A 26,348-nucleotide genomic window follows, 5' to 3' on the forward strand; every position below is an offset into this window, starting at 1 on the left:
TTAAAAACAAAGTATAATATTGTCATTTCATTCATTCATTCATTTTTTATAACCACCTCCATCCTCACCAGGTGTGGAGTAGGAACTACTTGGAATCATTGGGCACCAAGGACAGGGTGCTACTCAATCACAGGAAATCACACACTGAGTCACACATTCTCTCTCTCTCTCTTGCACTCGCTCGCTCACTTTCTCTCTCACTCACTCACACACACACACACACACACACACGTTGGTTCTGCTATACTTGTGAGGACTTCCACTGAAATAATTGAATTAATTGAAACTACACTATCCACACCTAACCCTAACCTCTGTAACCAATAGAAAATACTGTCGCACTTTCAGATTTTCACATTAAAAATACCAGTATATAAAAAAGAGTAATGAGGACCACCAAAATGTCCAAAATGTCCTCACCATACCATGACATGTGGGTTACCCCTATCCTTACGAGTACATCTGGTCCTCACAAATATATAAAAACACACACCCCACACATAAACACACACACACACACAGGTTCACACACTCAGTCAGTCAATCCACCTAGTAAGATGTGTGTTGGACGTTGAGAGGAAATCGGAGCACCAAACATTATACACACTGAGAGTGGTGTAGCCAGACACTGACCTTTGGAGGGGCTTTGGCAAAACCGGGCAGGTACAATTCTTCCTCCACAAATAAGGCACAACTGCAAACCTTCTGAAGGGGGCCTTATTGCCAAGCCCAGGGGGAGTGTCCGTGTGGGAGTGGGGTTCAGTTTTGCTGCCGTTTTCATTCCGTTTTCCATTTCCGTTTCATTCTTTACATGGCACTAAATTGGTCCCGAAAGCATCAAAGACCAATCAATGAGAAGTGAGCATCTGCACCAATGCTAGCTTTGCTCGGTTCACAAAGCGCAGCAGCAGTGTTTCGTGTGCTTCACGCTCCCGTCATGCTCCTGGAAAGGAGTGTGTGCCTGTGCATGGGAACTTGCAGGCTGGGAATTAGCTATGGCTGACATGATGGGCCTTGGTCCAAAGGCCCACTAGTGGCTACATCCCTGAACACTGAAACATCAACAGCCAAATCTTATTTCGTATTCATTTCAGTATGGACTGAGCCTACTCCTTGGCTAATGATACCTACAATGATTATTTTCAGACCTCAGTTGTAGAAGTTTTTTTTTTTTTTGCTTCTGATGACGTAATCTCAGCATTAAATATAGATTCCTCAGGCCCTTTAACCTTACTCCACAAGGTATTGCATGGTCATTGAGAGTCTCATATCTCTATTGTTTATTCAGTTATTAAACCTCCAGTTACTTTGATGCTCCTCTTCCTTATGAAAATGTATCATGTTTGTTTCTGTTAAGATTGCTTTCAGCTTCTTGTGGGTGCTGAAAAATGAATAACGTACTTTATGGCTGTTTGGACTGACAATTAAACAAATATTCAGGTGTTGTGTGACTTGCACAGTACTCGAAATGTCAGGCAGCTTGATTAAATTAATATGCTTCAGCATTTAGTGCATCCTCCAGCTAAAGCATATAGAGATAGCACTCGTCTCTGCGAGAGTTCCTCTGAATGTGCCTCGTCTGTTTGTTTGCCTTCTTTCTAAACATACAAATGTGTCTATATTTACTGTAAAGAAAGTTTGAGGTGAGTTTGATTAACCTATGATGTACCAGGTGTCATAATGGAGCAATGATCTGAAAGACATTAATGGCAACAACAGCTTTTAATGGGGGAATGGACACTATAAGTACGCACCAGACTGTTTCAGGAAGGGAGCTAATGTTACGCATAGGTTGACCTTACTTATATTTGAATAAACTGTAAGTTATTCCACTGTATACGTCTGTACAGTACAGGAAATCATATTTCACATGATTTTTTTTTTTTTTTTTGATTATTTAAAAAAGGTTCATGTTATTTTACAGGGAACTCTGACATGACACGGAAATTTCTCAATTCACACACTTCAATACTGAGCAAAACCAGTTTGATTTTTTTTTCTCTTTTTTAACGATCATCACATGACTTTTTGCTTTTCTTTTACATACAAAAAGTTGGAGAGACACACACTGTGGTTCTACAATTAGCCTCTAACCGTTAAACCCAAGAACCCAATGCAGTCTCATATTCCCTCAGGGAAACAGACCCCAGCCCCAAAATAACCCCCTTTTTTCCTCTCCCTACACAAAAAAGGAGTGTAAGGCAAAGTAAAAATTACAACCATACCATTAATTAATATATCATTAAAAGGAAAAGAATATTATCATAATAACAGTAACTCAAATACTCTGCTTCTATTGATGGGCCTTGAAGTCAGTGTGTGTGTGTATGTGTGTGTGTGTGTGTGTGTGTGTGTGTGTGAGAGAGAGAGAGAGAGAGAGAGAGAGGGGGGGGGGGGTGTATGTAGTTTGTGTAAGTGTATGTGTGTTATGTGTGAGAGGAAGAAAATGTGTGTGAATATATGTGTGTGTGTGTGTGTGTGTGTGTGTGTGTGTGTGTGTGTGTGTGTGTTACTGTGTGTGTGTGTGTGTGTGTGTGTGTGTGTGTGAGTGTGAGAGAGAAAGAGTGATGCTGAGTGACTCTGATGCAGGGGATGGTCTCTAACATCAAAACTGGCTCAAGTAAAAGAATGAGAGGGAGAGCAGCAGGCCGAGCGAGACGGAAGGTGAGAATGCAGAATTGTTCGCATCGTGCAGCGCTCCTGGACCTAGAGTACGAGAGAGAGAGAGAGAAAGAGGGAGAGAAATAGAGAGAAAGAGAGAGACAGAAGGAATGAGGACACAGAGAAAAAGAGGTATATAGAAAGAGCAGGGAGAAAGATAATGAAAAAGAGAGAAAAAAAACAGAGATAGTTAAGAATAGAATGAAGGAGAGTACTTAGTGCTCGTACTGATCCTATTACCTAAAATGTGTGTTGAAGCTTAATCATTAGCAATATATATATATATATATATATATATATATATATATATATATATATTTATTTTTTTTTTTCTTTAGAGGGTTATTAACCGATATAAAATTTTCATTACCTGGGGTGTGTTATCTATCAGCCCCTTTGCATCCAATAATAATAATACAGCTCATCTTTCAATAGTCTAAGCACTTTTAGACCTTTAAGTAATATATATATCAAAGGACTGAAAATATTTGGAGATATGGACAGTTTTACCCCTGTTCCTTCAGTGACAGCTGAATCTCCTCCAGCATGGCATTACATTGGATGCTCAGGCATTTTTGTGAGCATTAGTGAGGTCCGGTTCTGATGTTGCATGGTTAGGTTTAGATTAATAGTCCATTCTAACACGTCCACACCTGGAAATGCAGTTTTGCTGATTCACAGTCCAGTGCTAGGGGGTGTTTTTGCTTCGTATTGGGTTTGATGACCTTAGGTTCATATGCTCCAGAGCCTCCATTTCATTATTATTTATTTATTTTTTTAGAAGATTATGCTATGCAAGTTCTATATGCACACCTAAGCATCTGTGTCCACACTGGGTGCACCTTAAAGAAGGTGAAATCTGGGATGTGCAAGATTATGGTCATTTTAGCAAAATGGGACATTTCTGAAGTGATAAATAATTTGCTGCATTTGATCATTTAAAAGAGTTTGAGTAATGCTCTGTTTTCAGATTTGTCACTTGTGTAATAGGATATTCTACAGTAATTATATGATTTTGCAGTAAGGGAAGAATAATGTGCAATTTTAAAATAAATGTGTTATAAAGAACACTTTGATTTGACTAATATCACAGAGGAGAGAAAAAACAAACAAACAAACAAACACTGACAGAATCCATGTGTCAGTGGTTTTTATCACATATCATAAAGGTATATTAATCAAGTGTGAAGGGTCTTAAAGAAGCTTTAGGGTCTGGTATTTTCCCCTGCCTCTCCCCTGGTATTTTTTGCAGAAATCTGTTCCCTTTAACATAGGTATACATTGTGAAGTGCATTACACAGCCAGAGATTTAACACCTGCTCATCCAACATTGCTTCTCTAACATTATGGAAGTTATTTGCCCTCTTCTATACTTAGGGGAAGTTGATAGACCTGTTTTCACACATTCCTTAGAGAGGTTTATGGCATCTCAGCAGGACAACATATGTGAGGTGAAGTACTGATGCTGGATAATTAATTCTGCATCACCACCATCATACCCTCTCAGCTTAAAATTATTGGAAGTGCACCATCAATTCATCACTCAAAGAATATGGTTTCCAGCTGTAAACCCAATGCTTAGAGGTTAAGAGCCCTTTATATGGCATTCGGCATTGGGCATGGTGGCCCTCGGATAGCTGAAATCTCTTTTTATAAGTGTCTACATTCTTCATGAGAGCAAGCGAAATATTCTCTGGAATATTCGATTCACACAGAAGGGATGGAATAGGAAGCACTACAGTAAAACCCACATGAGCTGTAGACTCATTTTCAAAGACAAAGCTAAAGGAACTGCTATAGAGGCAGATGTAAACAGAATGACTCAATGACTGCGAGTTCCTCAGGAATTCACACTGATCTAATGCATCTAAAAAGTTATAGCAGTGGTCTGGGGAATGCTCAGCCGCTGTATTTTTGATTCAGATCTACATTCATGAACTTGTCATCGCTTGTTATAATTCTTATGAATTCTTCATGAGTCTGTTTGGAGATAGTGACTTGATTATGCACATTAATAAGATGAGCCGCAGCACAAGCAAACAGCTATCACACCTCAAATGATGGAGAACTATAACGAGTTTTATTTTACATCAACTGGTTTTATATTACTGAATAGGTGTTCTCACCATAGAGGATTATGCTTGCGTTCGAGATCCCCAGCTTGTTCATGGCCACGCACGTGTAGTTCCCATAATCCTCTTCAGACACATTGAAAAATATCAGCGTGGACTGTTTACCTTTGTTTTCTATCTTCACTCCATTGAGCCCATTGAAGAGGCTGTGAAGCAAATAAGGTCGGGTTAGTATTAACATTATAAATACCAATGTCTGCTTCATTGAAGCGAAAAGATTTTCCATACAGCAGGCTAGGGTTCAATTTCCATTTGTTCAGAAACATCATGACCATCATCCACAGCTAGAGGATTACGCTGTACCAGCAAGTCTTGGGCAAGACTCCTAATGTTGCATTTGTCTCCCACTTTTATAATTTCAAATTTAAGAGGCAGTGTCTCAAAAAGGCACTGTAGAATTTCAACATGTTTAAAGAATTAGAAAACATATATACTTACACTATAATATATTATCATTTTACAGTGCTTGCTATTACATTGTGCATATATTGTGATAAACAATGTAATTACACCTTATTAAAAAAACAAAATCAGAAAAAAACCTTCATCTACTGTTGTTATTTAAATTAATGACTCTTTGGAGCAGTAACTCAGTCATTCAGGGCCAACAGTGCAATTTGTTTCTTCACCTCACAAATCACATTTGGTGGCCAAAATAACTTATTGTTCTTTTAAGGCAAATAACCATTATATTAAGCTGACACACACACACAAAAAATGAAACTCACCGACGGTCTTCTTTGTACCAGTGGAAATCAGCAAGAGGAACCGCGGATGCCTCACAGTGCAGTACCCCTCTTTGACCAACAGGTATCCCTGTGCTGCGGGCATTCATAATGACCGGTGGATCTGTGGGGGTGAATGGACTAGACTAATGATGATCATACATTATAGCGTCAGTGCTATCAAACCCATAGACACTGGTTTCAAATCAGTAAAAGTAACTTCCAACTCACAGTTTACTGTGACTTGTACCGTCCTCACGTCTGGCGGCGAGATGTCGTTGGAAGAGATGCACTCGTATGAACCGGACTGTTCTTTGGTGATTGCGGTCATCTCAACATACTCTCCCTCGCTGACGAATCTACGACCTGAAACATATTAAACATACATGCTCATGTTCATGTAAAATGACACCAGAAACAGTATTTTCATACAATACACATCCAGGAACATACAATATTTCCTTAAGAAGCAAATCATTTGCACAACAAAAGACAATAATAATAAAAAAAAAAAACTGAGGAGGTGTGACAGGCAGTGTTTGTCATGTCATATTATTAGGGGTGTCCCACAGGGGTTAATTATGGGACCTTCTTCATTTTTGATTTCCTTCCTAAATACATCATTTCTCTTCCCTCTGTTAACAGTGTCAGAGATTTAGTTTAGCAGCATTGTGCTGCTACTGTGGCATAATGCTGTAACTGTTGGCTGCAAACATCTGTTGTATATTTTCACCCAGTCACAGTCCTCACAGACATATTGAAATGTGAGAATGGCAATTTGTGACCTGTCGTAGCTAATTGAGCAATGGTCACTTTTTTTTTTTTTTTTTGGCAAACACATAAGCCTATCAATCACTCTGAAATAGTGTTACTGTGCAACAACACATTCCTAAAACAGTGTACTCATATCTGAATAATAATCACCAGTCACATTTAGGGCCTACTCTAGCCCCCAATTTATTGTGCCTGAAAAGTCTATGTAATTAGTAATTATAATCATACACAAGAAAAGGTGTAAAATATCCTATGCCAGTTCATTAGAATTTCCCATAGGGCCCACCCCACTCCCAGACAAAACCCTGTCCAAGATAGCTTTACAGTCCTACTTTACCCTTAAGTATTAACAAGCGTAAATCTACACTGGCCTTTACCTAGCCCCACTGGCACCATTAATGCATGCTCAGTGCCACCAGTTCCATAGTTCCATGTGATCTTTATGTGCTACATCACCAACCACCACAATAGCACCTCTACAGTGCATTTCCTAGTCTGTGTTCTCCTAATCCATAAAGACTGAGTAGACCTATCAGCTGTTTCTGATATATATATATATATATATATATATATATATATATATATATATATATATATATATATATATATGTATGTATATATACACACAGGGGTTGGACAATGAAACAGAAACACCTGTCATTTTAGTGTGGGAGGTTTCATGGCTAAATTGGACTAGCCTGGTGGCTGGTGTGCTCAGAGGGTAAGAGCACAGTTTTGCTCTTATGCACACAACATTATGGGTGACATACCAGAGTTCAAAAGAGAACAAATTGTTGATGCATGTCTTGCTGGTGCATCTGTGACCAAGACAGCAAGTCCATCCATCCATCCATTATCTGTAACCGCTTATCCAATGTAGGGTCGCGGGGGGTCCAGAGCCTACCTGGAATCATCTGGCGCAAGGCGGGAACACACCCTGGAGGGGACGCCAGTCCTTCACAGGGCAACACAGACACACACACATTCACCCACACACTCACACCTACGAACACTTTCGAGTCAAGACAGCAAGTCTTTGTGATGTATCAAGAGCCACGGTATCCAGGGTAATTTCAGCATACCACCAAGAAGGACGAAACACATCCAACAGGATTAACTGTGGACGCAAGAGGAAGCTGTCTAAAAGGGATGTTCGGGTGCTGACTCGGATTGTATCCAAAAAACATAAACCCACAGCTGCCCAAATCATGCCAGAATTAAATGTGCACCTCAACTCTCCTGTTTCCACCAGAACTGTCCGTCGGGAGCTCCACAGGGTCAATATACACGGCCGGGCTGCTATAGCCAAACCTTTGGTCACTCATGCCAATGCCAAACGTCGGTTTCAATGGTGCAAGGAGCGCAAATCTTGGGTTGTGGACAATGTAAAACATGTATTGAGTCCACCTTTACTGTTTTCCCCACATCCGGGAGAGTTACGGTGTGGAGAAGCCTCAAAGAGGCGTACCACCCAGACTGTTGCATGCCCAGAGTGAAGCATGGGGGTGGATCAGTGATGGTTTGGGTTGCCATATCATGGCATTCCTTTGGCCCAATATTTGTGCTAGATGGGTGCGTCACTGCCAAGGCCTACCGAACCATTCTGGAGGACCATGTGCATCCAATGGTTCAAACATTGTATCCTGAAGGCGGTGCCGTGTATCAGGACGACAATGCACCAATACACACAGCAAGACTGGTGAAAGACTGGTTTGATGAACATGAAAGTGAAGTTGAACATCTACCATGGCCTGCACAGTCACCAGATCTAAATATTATTGAGCCACTTTGGGGTGTTTTGGAGGAGCGAGTCAGGAAATGTTTTCCTCCACCAGCATCTTGTAGTGACCTAGCCACTATCCTGCAAGAAGAATGACTTAAAATCCCTCTGACCACTGTGCAGGAGTTTTATATGTCATTCCCAAGACGAATTGATTCTGTATTGGCCGCAACAGGAGGCCCTACACCATTCTAATAAATTATTGTGGACTAAAACCAGGTGTTTCAGTTTCATTGTCCAACCCCTGTAAATATATATGTATATTACATTGACTTATATGGATATACTTGGAGATATATGGTTTTCTTTGGACAATGATATTCTGCATTTAAACTGAGTTAATAGACTGGAGGACCATGTACAGAAGACATGTAAAAAGAACAAATAGATGCACATGCTTTTGCAGTGTTTTGTTCATAACAAACGCAGTGACAAATAAATTTTCTCACTTGCCATTTTCAAACTTCTTAATTTTTAGATTATATTTTGTTGAATAAAATGTCAATTGTCTTTTTTAATACTACATAACAGTTACCATAAAAAGACAAAACAGTGGAATAATGTATGAATTTGTATTACAATGATAGGTTACACAATATTATTTACATCTACAAAAACACTTACTCTATTCCAGTTATAAGAATCATAACATTTCTTTAAAGACCTTTCTATCTTTTAAAGATTGTAGCCTATAGTTTATAGAAGAGAATAGAAGCTGTTACAGCAGTAATCGGGACCAAGCTTACTATGAATGTGCCTGGTTTCAGAAGAAAGCATGGAAAGTGACTATATGCCATACAGTGTATATAAGAGGAAATGGGGCATTTTCAACATTCAGTGCATAACATTTCTTAACAGATGAAGATGGTTTCTAAATAACACTAAAATGGATTACGGAAGGTTGGGCTGTTCCTCTGAGGAGCAGAGATACAGTTTAACCTTCAGTAACGGATAACCTATTCCCTGGCAGACCAAATGTCACAACACACAGCAACAATCCAACATTAGAACTCTCATTAACTCACTGTTCCTCTCTCTCTCTCTCTCTCTCTCTCTCTCTCTCTCTCTCTCTCTCTCTCTCTCTCACTTTGTCTAAAGGTTGAGCAGAAGATATAGGTTGTTATTTCTACTCTCTTAATACCATGGCCCTAGGGATGAGGTGGGGAGGGTGGGGGATGTGATATAGCAGGGTAATTATGCTTATCTAACCAAATTACTCATTTCTGCAATTTTGGGCCAGACTAAAATAGAGGCGTGAGGAATATGATTGCACGATTAGCCGGAGATTTAATGAGCCCTGATTTTTATTACTATCATCCAGCATATGTGTAGGAGTGGTACTGATTTTTCCTCAAATGTTTACCTTTAGGGTCAGGTGAATTGAGTCATGTAAATCAACTAAGGTAATCAGGTTATATTCATTACTGCAGCCATAGCCTTCAACCAGTTCTCTACAGAACAGATCAAGTGTTCATTTTGAGCAGCCTGAGTTTCCAACTTGGCTATTGCCCGTTTTAAACACAGCGTATCAAAACACCTTCAGCTTGGCCTCCATTTCTGGCAGCACCTCTAGGTATGGAACACTTCTAACACACATTCTGGGATGGACAGAAAGAACATCTCCTTTTCATTGCAACTTTAGTTCACAGCCAGTATAAAGCAATATCTGTATTTTATCTTCATCTTTCTTCAGCTGTCTCTCTGGATGCCCTTTCTGTGTACACACTTATGAGCCGAATGAGAGGAACCCTTCACAATATTTATACCCCCACACTTTGTAGAACTGTATGAGCTTTAAGGACCACACAGCTTAACAAAGACAGAGGTTGTGTTCTTTGACCACAGAGCCATCTCAGTCTTTATGTGAACTCTGAGATCGTGATGTTCCAAGCTATTTGTGCCTGTTTCAGACACTAATCAGACATTCTGCTCAGGTTTACTGAAGGAAACTGGTGCATGAGCAGTATATATGCCAAAGCCATTTGGAAGAGTGAGAAAACATGTGAAATAAATGGGCAGAGTTACTGGTGCAGCTCTATTTTGGTTTAGTTTATTTCTTTTTTGACATAGTTTGTAAATAAAAGCTTCTCGTTACATTTCAGAAGAACCTCATGATGAACAACTAGAAACAACAGAAATGGTCTCAAGAGTCTTGCTCCATTAACTCTCATTCAATGTTAAAATCATGCTCCAGTCATTTATTAACGCCCTAAAACTCATCTCAGAATGACAGATTTAGAAGTTATTTCCAAGAAGAAAATACCCTTATTTATTAAATGTGGTTTAGATTAAAATCTATATCTTCAACTTCATTAAGTTTGTGAAAATCAAGATTATGGAATTGGTGTAAGAAACTATGTATGTGATGTAAGAAATGGCTGTCTCAATTCCACCATTTTTGTCTGGAACAATGCAGGTTCAAAGCAGAAATGCTCAGTCATGCCACTGTATTTATTTCACTTATGATACGCCTTCTGCTATATAAACAACACCATGGAGACAGGAGAGCATCTCCAAATATTAATATATACATTACTAAAAAGGGAACTTAAATATCCCAAATTATGATTCTTTTTACTATACTCTTCTACAGGTCACAGTTTATGTTCACTGAGCTCCTGTCGACTGGTAGCATTTTTTCACAAAATCCACTCAAACTCTTTTTAATGTATTTGTGGAACGGCTACAGGAATAGTGCTGTCAACTGTTTGTGAGAACATTAGTCAAGTTTCTACCTTTTGGAGCTTTGGAGCTTACTGATAGAGCTATGTTCATGGTTAGAGTTAGATTTATGTTTAAGGGTTTGAATTAGGTTTAGGGATTAATTCTAGGGTTTGGATTAGGTGAAGGGTTAAGGGTTCATTATAAAGGCTTGGGCATTTGTGTATCTTGGCATTTCTAGTGTACGACAGCACTGGAATAATACTGGGATTAGTTGAAGTGGCTTTTGTGATGCAGAGCTAATATTCCGACATCAGTATCTGAACAACCATTGAATGCCATGAACATTTCAGAGGAATGTTTTAATAGCAGTAGAAGTAGTAATAGTAGTAGTGATAATAGTTTCGATTCCACAAAATGTAACAGCACATTTAAAACCTTGTGTCTCACAAGTGTGCTGTTCTAGGTTGGTCCTATGTGCCTATTTTTTAACCTCATTTGTACAATCCCAATTACAATGAATTTGGGACATTGTGTAAAACATAAATAAAAACATAATATAATGATTTGCAAATCATGTTCAACCTATATTCAATTGAATACACTACACAAACAATATATTTAATGTTCAACACAGATGAACTTTATTATTTATTTATTTATTTTTTTTTATTTGAGGCCTGCAACACATTCCAAAAGAGTCGGGACAGGGGCAACAAAAGACTGGGAAAGTTGAGGAATGCTCAAAAAACATCTGTTTGGAATATTACACAGGTGAACAGGTTAATTGGAAACAGGTGAGTGTCATGATTGGGTATCAAGGGAGCAAAAGGGAGGGCTCAGTCAGGCAAGGATGGGGCAAGGTTCACCACTTAGGTAACAAATGTGTGAGCAAATCATTTAACATCTATTGTTTCTCAATGTACAATTGCAAGGAATTTAGGGATTTCATCGTCTACAGTCCATAATATCTTCAAGATTCAGAGAATCTGGAGAAATCTCTGCAAGTAAGCTGAAAGGCTGAAAACCAGCATTGAATGCCTGTGACCTTCGATCCCTCAGGGGGTACTGCATTAAAAACTGACATCATTCTGTAACTGATATAACCACAAGGGCTCAGGAACACTTCAGAATACCATTGTCAGTGAACACAGTTCATCACTTCATCTACAAGTGCAAGTAACCAAGTTAAAAGCCATATATCAACAATACCCAGAAATGCCGCCGGCTTCTCTGGGCCTGAGCTCATCTGAGATGGAGTGACACAAAGTGGAAAAATGTCCTGTGTTCTGAAATTGGAAATGGTCTTTGGAAATTATGGACGTAGTGTCCTCTGGGCCAAAGAGGAAAAGGACTGTGTTGATTGTTATAAGCGCAAAGTTCAAAAGCCAGCATCTCTGATGGTATGGGGGTGTGTTAGTGCCCATGATATGGGCAACTTAAACATCTGTGAAGGCAACATTAATGCTGAAAGGTACATACAGATTTGGAGCAACACATGCTGCCATTCAATCAACGTATTTTTTATGTATCCCCCTGCTTATTTTAGCAAGAAAATGCCAAGCCACATTCTGCATGTGTTACAACAGCGTGGTTTCATAGTAAAGTAGTGCAGGTGCTAGACTGGCCTGACAATGTGTGGCGCATTATGGAGCGCAAAATACAACAATGAAGACCTGGGACTGTTGAGCAACTGAAGTTGTACATCAAGCAAAAATGGGATAGAATTTCACTTACAAAGCTTCAAAAATGTGTGTCCTCAGTTCCCAAATGCTTATTGAGTGTTGTTGTTACAGTGGTAAACATGCCCCCTTTTGGAATGTGTTGCAGGCCTCAGATTCAAAATGAGTGAATGAAACAATATGAGCAAATGAGCAAAAAAATAATAATTAAAAAAAACAATAATGTTTATCCATTTGGACATGTCTTTGTAATGTATTCAATTGAATATAGGTTGAAAATGATTTGCAAATCATTGTATTCTGTTTTTACTTATGTTTTACACAATGTCCCAACATCATTGGAATTGGTGTTGGTGTAACTGGTGTTGTAACTCAGTTTCATTAACCCTGTTTACTCAGAAATGAAGAGCTGAAATGTCTGTTCTTCCAGTATAGATCAACATATTATTTCCAGACTAGGAGCCAATGGGAGGTTGCTTCAGCATCAACAACTGCTACAACAATTAAAGAGTTTCTGTTCTTTCACAAAAGACAAGGAAATATGTCCAAAGTGTTGTCTATGGTAATTTGATCAAAAACACTGGAGTTATAATCTGACATTTTATAATTTAACCAAGAATACACCACAAAACAAGCAAGAAATTCAATATAAATATAGGCCTAACATTTTTGGAAAACTGCTTTTTTTTTGCATATTCCTTATGAGGTAAAGGGTATTGGTAGCGAATCACAGAAACTGCGCTAACATTTTTCAAATGATAGTGCCCCTCCCATTGCTCCTTAGTGTAGCTGAATCCACTAATTAATGATGGTGTCTACAAATTTTTGGGAATATAGCATACTTAAAGATTGCAATCTGACGTTTACTCAAAAAAAAAAAAAAAAGCATATAATACATGTAAATTATCCCAAAGTATCTAATTCCTTCATTAAAAGTGATTCTTTGACACCTCCTTTGTTGAATCCATGCATATGTACGTGGTGCTCGCTCGCCTGTTGATAGCCGCATAAAAGCAGACTTGCTCAGAGTGCTGCGAAATCACAGCAGTAAACATTTAAGTAAAGATTTTCATTTGATGGGTTGACGTCCTCTATTGTGCCTTGGCCACCATGGCTAAACACGAAAGACTTGGTTGCCAGGACAACCTCTGAAGGACTCCCAACAACTGCAATGAGTATTGTGTTATAGACAGGCTTCAGCTGTTTATCCCTCACTTCGGAGCAAATGAAAGACAAAGAGGAAAAGGGGTAAGACACACAAAACCCACCTCGAAATAACTTCCAGCGCCACCTCAGCCAGACCTGAAAGACCTGTTAAGGTAGGATGCTCGCTATATTTCATTTGCGCATTAATGGATGTTTATATTCGCCCATTAAAAAGGAATAATCATTTTGATTTCAATGACAATGGCGATGGGCCTGGTAGCTGGCTTTATACCATAGCCATGTTTTATAATGTTTATTATGGGGGAGACAGAAAGAAAACATAAGGCCCATGGCAATTACGCCCAGCAGAGGCTAATAATGCCACAGCCATTATGAGGCAGGCAGTCAGAGCAGAGGGGCGCGTTATTAGGATGTAAGGGCCGCTTAGAGAGAACAGTGCAAATAAATAACTGGCTAAAATGGAGACGGACGGAGAGAAAGTATGGAGAGAGAGATGGAATCACAGACAGGATAATATCGATAAAGAGAGTCTTATACTGCTATTGCTTTTGCTATGTGTGTGAGATTAGAATCAGCAGGGAATCTCTCCATGTTAAACCCAGAAAATGGAACGCTTCATATCCATCCAGCTGCATTAGAAGGTGAGGAAGCTTGTCTGTAAGGTCTTTATAAGGAACCTTGGCTTCGATCTAAAGGATCAAGATCAAGATGAATATACAGTGGGTCATTATGTGCTATATTAATCCCAATCCTCCCATTATATTTATGCCATTGTGTATTCATGGCAGACCTAATGTAAATAGACACTATTTTTCTCAACATGGAACATGGGAAAAGTACAATATTCAAATCAGTGACACTGATCATATGGATCATTCACCACCCATTCCTGCTCCATCGAAGAACATGATGAAATCAGGCTAACAACATAAGCATAGCAACAGATGGACTTAAGTCTAAATGTAGAGCTACAAAATGCACCTCTATTGTCAAAGATGGCCACTTAAATGTTACTGATGATTGTGTATACCACTATTCCCATAACAGTACTTAAAGTTACTTTACTCTAGTATTTTAAAGAAACTCATGCATACGTTTGTAATATTAAGCATATTATCAAATGGACATTTCAGAAAGAGTGAGAAAACAACTCTTCAATGAGTTCATCTGGTCAAAGCACACTCAAGATGAAGGCATTTCGAAGTAGGAGTCTGAAGTAATTAGAAGGGTAGGGTTTATATAAAACACAAAGACAAAAATCAGACCTGCCTCAGTAATGAAAGCTATAATGACTTGGCTTAGACTGAGAGGTTTTAAAAAAACATTAAATAAATAAATAAAAACAACAACAACAATAAAAGTAGAAGGTGTCATTCCTACTGTCAACATCTCCAAACATCAAAAACATCCATCTTCACTGCACTTTGTCACTCTGCCATCTCATGTTCAAAACAATGAGCATGAGTATAGATCTGTAAACTGTGAAAAATAGCCAGCAATTTTCGCAGACTCTCACAACCTCCCCTCTCACTTCACTTTGCATTTTCAAATGGAATTAAGGAACACGAGGAACATGAGAGAGAGAGAGAGAGAGAGAGAGAGAGAGAGAGAGAGAGAGAGAGAGAGGGAGGCAGCTTCAGATGGCTATGTGAAGACATACATGGTACTGCACAATGGTCCGACAGACTGTTGGAAAGCGGAAAAGCAGCTATTACCATTAATAGCTCCTTTGTCTGAAACAATGCGTTGTGTAAGTGTCCCCAGATCAAAAGCTGCTGCTCTGGAATTCATGCAGCTGGAGCCATTCCTCCTGCCATGACATTGACAGAAGAAATAAAAGATGGAAGTCCACCTCAAACAAACACTCCAGGGATTAGGTTATGGGCAAAACCGGCCATAAAAGGGCTCTAGCGAGTCCACTAACGGGAGAGTTATGAGCGAAAGGAAATGGGATCAAACCATTTCCCTCCGTCGAACGCACCCATGAAATATGTTAAAGTGGGTCAACGCTTCTATGCATTGAAATGGGTCTTTCAGTCTTGCGTTAATGTGAAGCGAAGCTAGGCCAGCCACTGAAAGACACACACTGTCGTTCTGGATTTTCCCCGTGCTATTTAACACATGCGCACGGAACACATTTAAGGCCTTTACTCCTCCCCAGTGGCCTTCAGGACTCTCCGGTAAACTAATAAACACACTTAGAGATGATATTACACATATAATGAGATTGCGCTGTTCTAATGAGTTGATAATCAGTCGCTGACCATTATTAATGTTTGCGAACACATCTAATTGTGGATTCGCAATCATCTTTGCATGGGCTACCCTCATAATAGGTATTAAAATGATGATGGCTTCAGACGGTAAACGACTGACGGAAACAATTACAGCCACTCCTAATGTTTCTAATGATGAGTGTTGGGACGTCACGGTGGAGTGCTTCAAGTGGACCATCAGGACACTGGGTTCGTAAGTGTAGTTAGAAAAAGATGCTGAACACACTCAAATTTTACACTCAGCTTTTTCCTCAGTCCATCTGCAAACTTTTTTTTTCAGCTTAAGCAAGCACTCCGGTGGCAAATATAGACCCAGTTCCAAAACAGCTGGCACAGTAAGCAAAATACAAATAATAAACAGAAAGAATTATTTGGTAAATAATATTCGACCTGTATTCTATACAGATGATGCCTGGTTACTTTATCAGCTTCACTGACTTTTGTAAAATTACTCACATGCTGATATAGTTGCCTGCAACACACTGAAGAAAGCCAGGACAGGTATCATTGGGGAATATTTGTTTGGGGGGCAGGGGTGGCAAAACTCCATTATAAGGAGTTCAGCATGAATGGACCAATAGAAACTCTACAAAAGCACTTTGAATAAACACTGAATTTATATTAACTTCTTTTTCAAAGTTAAAATAATTTCCTCTCATCTGTAATGTTATACTTCTTTATTATATTCCTTTTTGAACAGAGGTGATATATTTAATTAAATGACCATGCCCTTGATACTTACAATGTATACTAAATATAATTCTCCCTTGTTGGACGTATACATAAATTACTGATGCCTACCCAGCCTATGTCTAATCCCACCCCTAAATCTAACCCTATGAACTTAAGCCTAAATCTAAGATCTAAAATGTTCTTTTGTCCTGCTCTTGTGTTTCTCCTACAACACTTTACAGCACTGTCTCTGTAAATATTCTTAGGAGTGGATTTAGTGAAATAGTGCCACTGGTGGATGGGAGCTCACTTAATGATTGTAATCAATAAAAATCTGAATGAATAAATGTTAGGAACATGTGGTGCAGCATTTGGCCATATATTTACATATTCTTTTTTGTGACCTTGTTGAGAATAATCCAACTGTTTAAATGTATGTATATTACTCTCTACGCCACATAATTATCATCATACAGTAAGATTGAGACAGGAGGAGTAAAGATGTGAGACAAAATTATAACAGTGAAGAACCAATGCAATTTTGCGTTTATTAAAGTCTTTTTCCAAACTGGATCAACTGGTGTCCTCAATCCCCAAATTATTATTACGTGTTAATAAAACCAGAGGAAATGGTAGTCGTCATCTTCTTTATCTATATCTGCTTTATCCTGATCAAGGTTGTGGTGAGTGCAGAACATCCCTGGACAGGGCACAAGGATGGACCACATCCTCGACAGGGTACATGCAACCAAACCAACTAGCAATGTGTTTGGTTATTTTTGCTGTTTGTTGACTGTGGGAGGGAACCGAAGCACCTGGAGGAACCCATGCAGGCATGTGAAGAACACAAGGAGGAACATATATTTACAAAATAATCAACATTCATATGGAAACAGTGTGTCGTGTTCTTGTCGTCATGTTCCTGATACTGTCCCAGTTTCAGAATTGGAGTTTGTATATGAATTCTTATGGCTTGGGGGTCCAGCGTGACACAATGAGTAATATTCCTAAATCATGATAGTGGGAGGTGTCCTACAATCCTGGAGAAATTGTTACCACATGGAGAGATACAGATAGTGAAAGTAATAGCAGTGTGGGGGATTTTTTTCCTCCTGATTCTCTTATTCCAGCGCAGCAGGAGAAAGCCTATTTCTACATGTCATACGTGTTGGAGCTAAGGGCAAGAATGTGAAATAGAATGGGTACAATTTGTTAACAATAAGAACTAAACGTGGTCATAAAATCATAAGCATCTTCAAAATTATGTTGTTTATCAGATGTTATGTTATGTTGTTTATCGGATGTGCTGCTAGCACAATGCAAACCCCAAGAACCTCTTTGAGTTTAGCACTTTTATCCTCATTTTTAACTTTGATTTTCAAATTAATTTTATTTTCTAATAAGTGATCATTTCTTGTAAGGGTTTAACACTGACACTTGTATTCTGCAATTATTGGATTCTGGTTATCAGTTTTGGAAAGAAGCTTGTTGAATTTGGATTCAGTTCAGATACAGATCACATGCATTACATGGACAGATTGGCTTTAGTTCAGTTTTACAGCCCACAATTAACCCTTTTCAACTAATGTGGAACTGGCTTGGTTTCCATTTAAAATCCTAATTTGGAACACTCGGCACATTTGCACTGACATTAATTGGTACCAGAACCAGAAAAGTTAGTTCCCAGCTGCAACCAAAGAATAGTCCGTGATGGGGTCCGTGAGTGTGTCACACTAAACAGCTTCAGAAAGAACACAGCATCAAATATCATTATGGCACAGTGGAGCTGGACAGGGTCATTTTCAGCATGTTATATGAATAAATAAAAGGAAGTAAAAACAGGAAAGTGCTCCATTTGTGTGTTTTCTCCGGCTGTGTTCATAGTGACACAAAGTGCGATGGCTACATTTCTCTCCTGTTCTTACTCTGGCATGGATCTCAACAACATGCACATGTGTATCATTTATCACTCTGATCTAAACCCAGTTGATAAACAGTGAAAAAACCATGACTCTGTCCTGAATATCCATTTATCTCCAGCTCTGTTGCTGCCACAGAATTCAGCTCTGATGACATATCCTTGTTTCCCAAAATAACTGGGCTGATTTTCCAGCAAACACCAAGGTTCTATGGATCCTGAATAATCCATAGAAAAGGGCTATTTTCACATACATAAGCAGCATGATACGGATTGGTATAATTTCAAATACACAATCACATACAGTACAATGCAGAAGTATTAGATACCTAAGATAATTATATATATATTTAAACGAATGCCTTCTCAGTAAGTGTGGCTCTTGTATAAAGTTATATATCAGAGTAAATACAAAAATAAATAAAAATAATATAAAACTAAGTTTTTAAAAAATACGTTTTTTTCCCCATAAAGTAGTAGGTGTGAGTGAGTTTGAATGTTTTGTTCAGATTCTCATTGACTGCATGAATTTGTTAAATCAACCGCACACATTATTTAAAATCATTATTTATTAAATAATATATACTAGATATTGGATGATATCTTCAAATATTATGGACTGCCACAAGGAGAGATTTGGAAAAAGTTAATCCAACACATTCACACACAGAATATCACACATATTACTGAATAATCTGGTTATTTGGTTTTATTCTAATGTTGGGCATTATTTGTTGTTTGTTTGTTTGTTGTTTTCTAGCAAATAAACACTTACGGCTCAGATAAATAGCTGGTGCCTAAAACTTTAGAAGAGTATATATGCCTATTAATTTAAACCAAATGTATTTATTTATTTAAACTTATATGACACTTTTATGAGTGCTTTATGTTCTTTGCAAGAGCAAAAATTCACCTCAACTAACAACAATGTGCAGCATTAAACTGGATGATGGGACAGCAGTCAGTCTGCAGCAATACACTCACCACACATCAGCTAGTTGGTAGAGAGGTGACAGTGCAAGGCAGGAAACACACCCTGAACAGGTGCCAGTCAATCACAGGGCAGCACATACTCACCAAGTCACTCACACACTTAGACCCAAGGTCAATTTCCCACAGTCAATCCACTTACCAACATGCCTTTTTAAACTACGCCCACTTTCACAGTCCTGTTATGCAAAGGGAAATGGAAAACCGCAGGCTATCGAACAGGGTTGAGATAGTTCCAAGGTTCAGATCCATGACCAAACAGCTATACCACGGTGCCTCCCACCACTCATAAAAAAACATAAGACCCACTGTTTCACAAGGATCCAAAGGTACAGCAACATACCTTAAAAAGGGTCAACAAAGCCTTGCTAACACTGCCCTGGGAGAGCTGACATTTTTTAAACCATTGTGTTGTGTGTGCTGGTGTTGAAAAGTCACTGGACGTTTAGCGTGCCCTTGGTGCGGTTCTGAGTCCAGGCTTCAGAGAGAAGTGGGGCTAGAAAAGCTGACATTTGAACAAGGCCAGAAGAAAGTAAGAGTGACCCTCAGGTTTGCAGGAGGTGGGAAAGGTCTTCCTTATAATACAGTGTGGGTTAGGGAGTCCCGTGTTTGGGGTCAAATATTGAACAAGAGCCTCCTGTCTCGGAAATGGGTTTGGATTAATGTATGAATAAATTAGGGCGATGAATAATGAATGAATATGAGAAGGAACACGAACAGGCAGTTCTTCATCTTTCCCACCATTGAGTCGACTTTTAAGAGGGAATTATTGAACACTGTTTAGTGAGAATTATGGTGGGGTCTTGCTGTCGTATCTCAAGCTGTGATGCCCCGATCGGCCAACCACGCTCCAGTAAGCAGCGGGTCACCATGGTTACACAGTTCACTGAGATGGATTGTCTTTTGCTTGCTCTGTTGCCTCCTTCTCGCTCTCTCTACTCCATCTCCTTCTCTCACGTCTGAAGACAGACAATCACACTTAAGTAAATAATGTCACACTTTGTGTATTAATCTCTTCATTAAGAGCGTCATATTTCAGACACGTACTAATTAAACACAGAGTTCTGATTTCTGACTGATCCCTTGTTCAATTACAGCCCAGAGATGCCTCCAGCTGCAGAAGCAGGGCTGATTACTGCTTTACTGGAATAGAGATTTACACTGTACCATCTACAACAGAACAGCAGACTTTTGCTCTATGGGTTGAGAGAGACAGAGAGAGAGAGAGAGAGAGAGAGAGAGAGAGAGAGAGAGAGAGAGATTGAAAGAAAGAAACAGAACAGAGAAAGCAAAATCAAGGAAGGCTATGGGGAGAAAGAAAAAGAAGATAAATAGAGAGGGCACAAAAGGAAACAAAGGGAGACAGAGACGGGAGAGAGATAAAAAAAGACAGACATCTAGAGAGAGAGAGAGAGAGAGAGAGAGAGAGAGAGAGAGAGAGAGAGAGAGAGAGATAGTGAGAGAAGGAAAGGAAAGGAAAAAGAGAGACAGGAAAAAGCTGGAAGATAAAAAAATAGAGACTGATAGAAGAGAGAGAGAGAGCGAGAGAGAGAGAGAGAGAGAGAGAGAGAGAGAGAGAGAGAGAGAGAGAAGGAGAGAGTTAGAAGGAGAGAGAGTTAGAAGTGAGAATGGGAGATTGAAACACTAAAAAGAAAAAGAGAACAAGCGACACATGAGGTGAAAGAATAAAATTAATTAAATAAAGAAAGGTCAGACTAATGAGTGAAGGAGAAGAAAAAAAAAACAAAGGGCAAACAGAGAGAAATGAGAAAGAAGGATAGGAAGAAGAAAGGAAGAACGTGTAAAATGAGAGAGAAACACACAGATAAAAAATAGTGTTTTATACTGTACTTGAAATTTTTTTGTTGCATAACACACACACACACACACACAGAGAGAGAGAGAGAGAGAGAGAGAGAGAGAGAGAGAGAGAGACAGCAAAAAATTATAAAGTGTATGCTCCAACTGTTCTTAATACATTCTTATCAGCAAATAGAAAAAGATGAAACGACTAAAACTGTTCTCCAGCAACAGCAATAAATCACCGGCTCTGACTCTTCATACACTCTCTCACACACAACCTCAGCCACCTCAATGCCCCTCTCTCTCTAACAAGATCTCACCATACATTAATAAAGAGTGAAAGTGAGTCTAATGAAGTGGACAGTGAGTGAACACAGTGTGTGAAAACTTGAGCAGCACTGCTGTGTCTGATCCACTCCTACAAGCTCAGCACACCTCAATCACCAGTGTCACCTGCTCTGTGGTGGTCCTGTATGTTCCTGCCTCACACCAAGTGACCCCAGGTAGGCTATGGACTGATCACACTGTTGTATTCCAGACCACTAAAGCCTTTAACGTGTTTGTAGACAATACAGTTCATTCATTAACTTAAGAGTGATGGCTCGCTGTTGACTATCAAGATCCATTATTTTGTATATGAACATTTCAGAGCCAGTGTTGAGGGTGCAACAGACCCAATGCTATTCCTGGACCTGTAGAGGTGCTGTCCAGACTCGACAGGAATTATTAAGCCCTCAATGATCCAAGCATCATCCCAGGAATTCCCATCACTGAAAGTGGTGTGAGAGTTTGCACGTCAAAATGAGCCAATGGCAGTGCCTCGCGTTAGCCCTGAGCTCAGTCGTTGTGTTCAGTCGTGCAGCCCCAAATATTTTTAACCTTCTTAAAAGAAAATGAACACATATAAAATAGATCATGAGGAGAGATAGAGATAGTTCATTCATCCATTCATTATCTGTAACTGCTTATCTAATTCATGGTTGCGGTGGGTCCAGAGCCTACCTGGAGTCATCAAGGCAGGAACACACCCTGGAGGGGGCGCCAGTCCTTCACAGGGCAACACACACACACACATTCACACCTACGGACACTTTTGAGTCATCAATCCACCTACCAACGTGTGTTTTTGGACTGTGGGAGGAAACTGGAGCACCCGGAGGAAACCCACGCGGACACGGGGAGAACACCCCCAACTCCTCACAGACAGTCACCCGGAGCGGGAATCGAACCCACAACTTCCAGGTCCCTGGAGCTGTGTGACTGCGACACTACCTGCTGCACCACCGTGCCGCCCCATATAGAGATAGTTAAATGGCCCAAAAACCAAGGAAGAAGGTTGTGTCAAGTAGCCTTTCCCATTTAGAAATCATTGGTATTCACTTAAACAATTTCTACTAATAAATCTGGCAGAATATTTTCAGGAACTTGTGAATTTACTTGGATATTACTCACAGGATATTACTCATATGTTTACAAAGGTTTCATGAATAAAGCCCATCAAGTCCGAGTCAAGATCAAAAAAAAAAAAGGAAAATAATAGAGTTTGATGCATTGTATATTAATTAATCTTCATTATTCATGATATACTGTATATATTAATGAATATATCTTCAGCATTCAAGATCATTGTCTCAATGATCATCAGTCTCAAGACGGAGTACTACAACACTACTGACCACAACCCAGAACAGGAGTCAGTGTTTACAGAATATGAGTGAATGATGAATGAATGATTAAATGAATGAATGAATATGTTCACTTACTCTACGCAATGTCAAGAGTCTTAGATTTGAATCAAATTTGAATTCTCTGTTACATCATCTATTGCATCCTAATTCATCAACAGGTGAAATGTCTTTGCTCCAGGAACTGATTAATTATCTCAATTGCTCTTTTACTTTCTCTCTCTCTCTCTCTGTCTCTCTCTCATGCCAACATTTCTCTCTGTCTATCTCTTTCATCTTTTTCCATACTGTCTTCTCCCCCCATCTCTGTAGCTATGTCACTTTATAACAGTCATTCTTTCTCTATCTCTCTCTCTCTCTCTCTCTCTCTCTCTCTCTCTCTCTCTCTCTCTCATCAGGCTGGAGTAGGTTTGATTACTCTCTCTGTGTGTGTGTGTGTGTGTTGAATGCTGGCTCTGACTGGAGCAGGTGCTGTAACTCTGTTCTTTAGCTCCTCGTTGTGTCTGTAGATCTCTGATGAGCTGTGAGACTTATACATTGGGGTAAGTATTACCTCTGAAATCAATTAAAACTGAAAGGTAAAAAAGGCAAAGTGTCGGGGAGGCGAGAGCATGCGGTGGTTGCTGTGGCGTTACCGTAGCGACCGCCTTTCTCCCTGAACATCAACCGCTGTGTATTCCCTCGGCCTCAGCGCTGTGTTATCACACCGCGCTCATGTGTTTCACGCACAATCAGCCTCTTCTCCATGTTATTAAACCAGTCGCATACTCCATGAAGCCTGAAAAGAACACGTATTCCCATGATGCACTGGTGCCCTCTTATCTCCACCTTCCTGCTTCCCTCCCACATGTCTCACACATACACCTTCACTGATCAAGCTTCACGAGACAGAGAGAGAGAGAGAGAGATAAACAGAGAAAGAGAGACAGAGATATAAACAAAGAGAAAGAGAGGGAGATGAGAGAGTGAGAGAAAGAAGGAGAGAGAGAGAGAGAGAGAGAGAGAGGTGAAGATAGAGAAATAGAGAAAGACAGAAAGAGAATGATGGAGGGAGAGAGAGAGGAAGAGAGAGAGAGAAAAGAGATGAGAAAGAGACAGCAATAGAAACAATGAAAGTGAGAGAAACAGAGAGACACAAAACGTATAAAAAATGTAAGACACAATGAAAATATATAAAGTACAAATGTGTGAGAAAGAACTAACATTGGAAAGACACAGAGGGAGTGACTGAATGTTGCTCTGCCATTCCCCCTCTAAATGATATTCATGTGTTTTCTCTGCTCATTTTAAAAGCAGCTGTTTCCTTGAATTTTAAACTAAAACTTTAAAATCTTAATCTGTTTATATATAATTTCTTTTCTTTGCTAAAATTGCAACATACAAAGCCAAGTAACGTAATATCTCAGTGCTGTGCAAAGAGAAATATGCATCTCCAAAATAACAACTTTACAGGAAAAGACGGGAAAAAAAACATTCTTTACTTTCAGTGGAAGTCAGAGTATAAATATTTAAATCCCACTCATTACAGAGCATTGCTACTGGTCCATTCATCATGAAATTTGTGTTCAAATGATGTAGCAAATTAAAAATATCAACAAAGGTTTTTTCTTTTGTTGATTAAAAAGAAAAGAGACGATTAAATTGTTCTTCAATTTAATAAATCGTTCAATTTCTTAATTTATCCGCTCGATACAATACATTGATGGTATGTTTTGGTATGTTTAATTTTTGGTATGTTTAATTTTTTTTTTTTTTTTTTTTTTTATGGTATGTTTTACTTGTATGTTTACTCTTAGTCCAATACTCTGCATTATTCAGACACATATATCCAACTATTATACACAGTATATACTAACAACTATATAAATGCATATATGCACCTTTATTTACACTTATAAGAAGATGCAATGGTTCATGACTCGTCGTGAAAGGGGGGAATGATGGAGAATTCACTTTTTCATAGATCAGGAATGGGACATTTCCCCAGAGGCAAAAATATACAGACATGTGACTGCAATAAACAAATAATATAGAAAACATGTGACTGTAATAAACAAATAATATAAAGACATGAGAATTATTTTAAACAAATTAGTTTTATGACAATAATTATTAAAATGGTTGAAGGGCTACCTGAGTCTAAAACTAAGGCCTGAACTCTGTGGGAAAAAAAGGAGAATGGTAGCATGAGAGTGTTTGGTACAGTAAGATAAGACATCCTTAGAAGATAAGGATACCTTTTTAATTGGGCTCCTATGATACACTGCATCCCTAGAAGAGGAGGGTATCATTTTAATTGGGGTTCTATGGAATGCAACCTAATAAAAAAAAATAGGAGGGGCGAGATGATCTCACCCCAAAAAGTGTATGTAAATTGTGGTTTTCTGTATCTCATTGTGAGTGATTCTGCAGGAGGCCTTCTGTGATTGCTCTCCAATGCTTTAAGAAAATAAAGAACCTGCTGATCTTCCAAGAGGTCGTCTTCGTCTTTCAAGTATTTTTTAAGAACTAGAAACTTTTATTAGAACTTATTCTTTCAAGTATTACAGTTAGATTAGAAATAAGATTAACACGTCTTGGTAACGACAACATCCTGGTGCCAATTTGGAGCAAAACATGCAGTAAACAGGGCTTATGTAGTACTACTTTGAACCCTGTTTTTTTTGGCTTGTTAAACATGATATGGTGTTATCTCTGTTATCCCTGTAACACAGTCGCAGAACATTGTAAAACTACATCTTTATCTGTGGGAACCCTTTATGAGAAATTGAATTAGGAAATCTTGAGGACTTTGGGTAAGTTGAGGGGACATTTTATGCATCAATATATTTTTATATATACATGATACTTTAGGGGCTGATTTGTAATAAAACATTCAATCCAATAAAGCTTACTGAACTGAGCTCTGAGAGAGAGAGAGAGAGAGAGAGAGAGAGAGAGAGAGAGAGAGAGAGAGAGAGAAAGAGAGAGAGAGAGTGAGAGACAGAGAGAACAGCATCTGTCACAGTGCTGTTGAGAAAGAAAGACTCCATGGAGCTTAAACTCTAAATTACTCCGGTATGGTCCTTTTCTCAGCACCAGCCTGATCCTTCTTCATCATAAAATAAGAACCAGCATCGAAACCCTCAGGAAATCAAGCGTAAACACACGCTAGTGTGAAGCTGGAGTCAAATCACAGTCTCTCTCATGATGAGATAATGGAATAAACAGCAGCTGTGTGTGTTAACTCCTCCAACTCCAGACACTCTGGAGTCAGGAGGAGCCGGGGAAGAGAACAGGAGTGAAAAAGCAAATCAAAGGTTTGTCATTCAATAATAATCTCGTAATAAAATATATACAAATGTAGCTGTGTGTGTGTGTGTGTGTGTGTGTGTGTGTGTGTGTGTGATTTTTGATATTGTCGAAGCTTCAGACATTCTATA

General features: G+C 39.0%; 1 protein-coding gene across 1 annotated transcript in view; it reads right to left on the minus strand.

Moving 5' to 3' along the window:
• Positions 1–2,542: 2,542 nt before the first annotated feature.
• opcml (opioid binding protein/cell adhesion molecule-like) overlaps positions 2,543–26,348 on the minus strand; it is a 174,954-nt gene continuing 151,148 nt past the window's right edge. Inside the window, exons 4-7 of the mRNA XM_066650817.1 lie at positions 5,750–5,884; positions 5,522–5,642; positions 4,788–4,939; positions 2,543–2,706 (exon numbers count right to left, since the gene is read on the minus strand). Coding sequence (XP_066506914.1) covers positions 2,606–2,706; positions 4,788–4,939; positions 5,522–5,642; positions 5,750–5,884 — 509 coding nt within the window. The 3' untranslated portion in view covers positions 2,543–2,605. The remainder of the gene's footprint in view (positions 2,707–4,787; positions 4,940–5,521; positions 5,643–5,749; positions 5,885–26,348) is intronic.

Source organism: Hoplias malabaricus, chromosome 18 (assembly GCF_029633855.1).
Source record: "Hoplias malabaricus isolate fHopMal1 chromosome 18, fHopMal1.hap1, whole genome shotgun sequence".
NCBI lineage: Eukaryota > Metazoa > Chordata > Actinopteri > Characiformes > Erythrinidae > Hoplias > Hoplias malabaricus.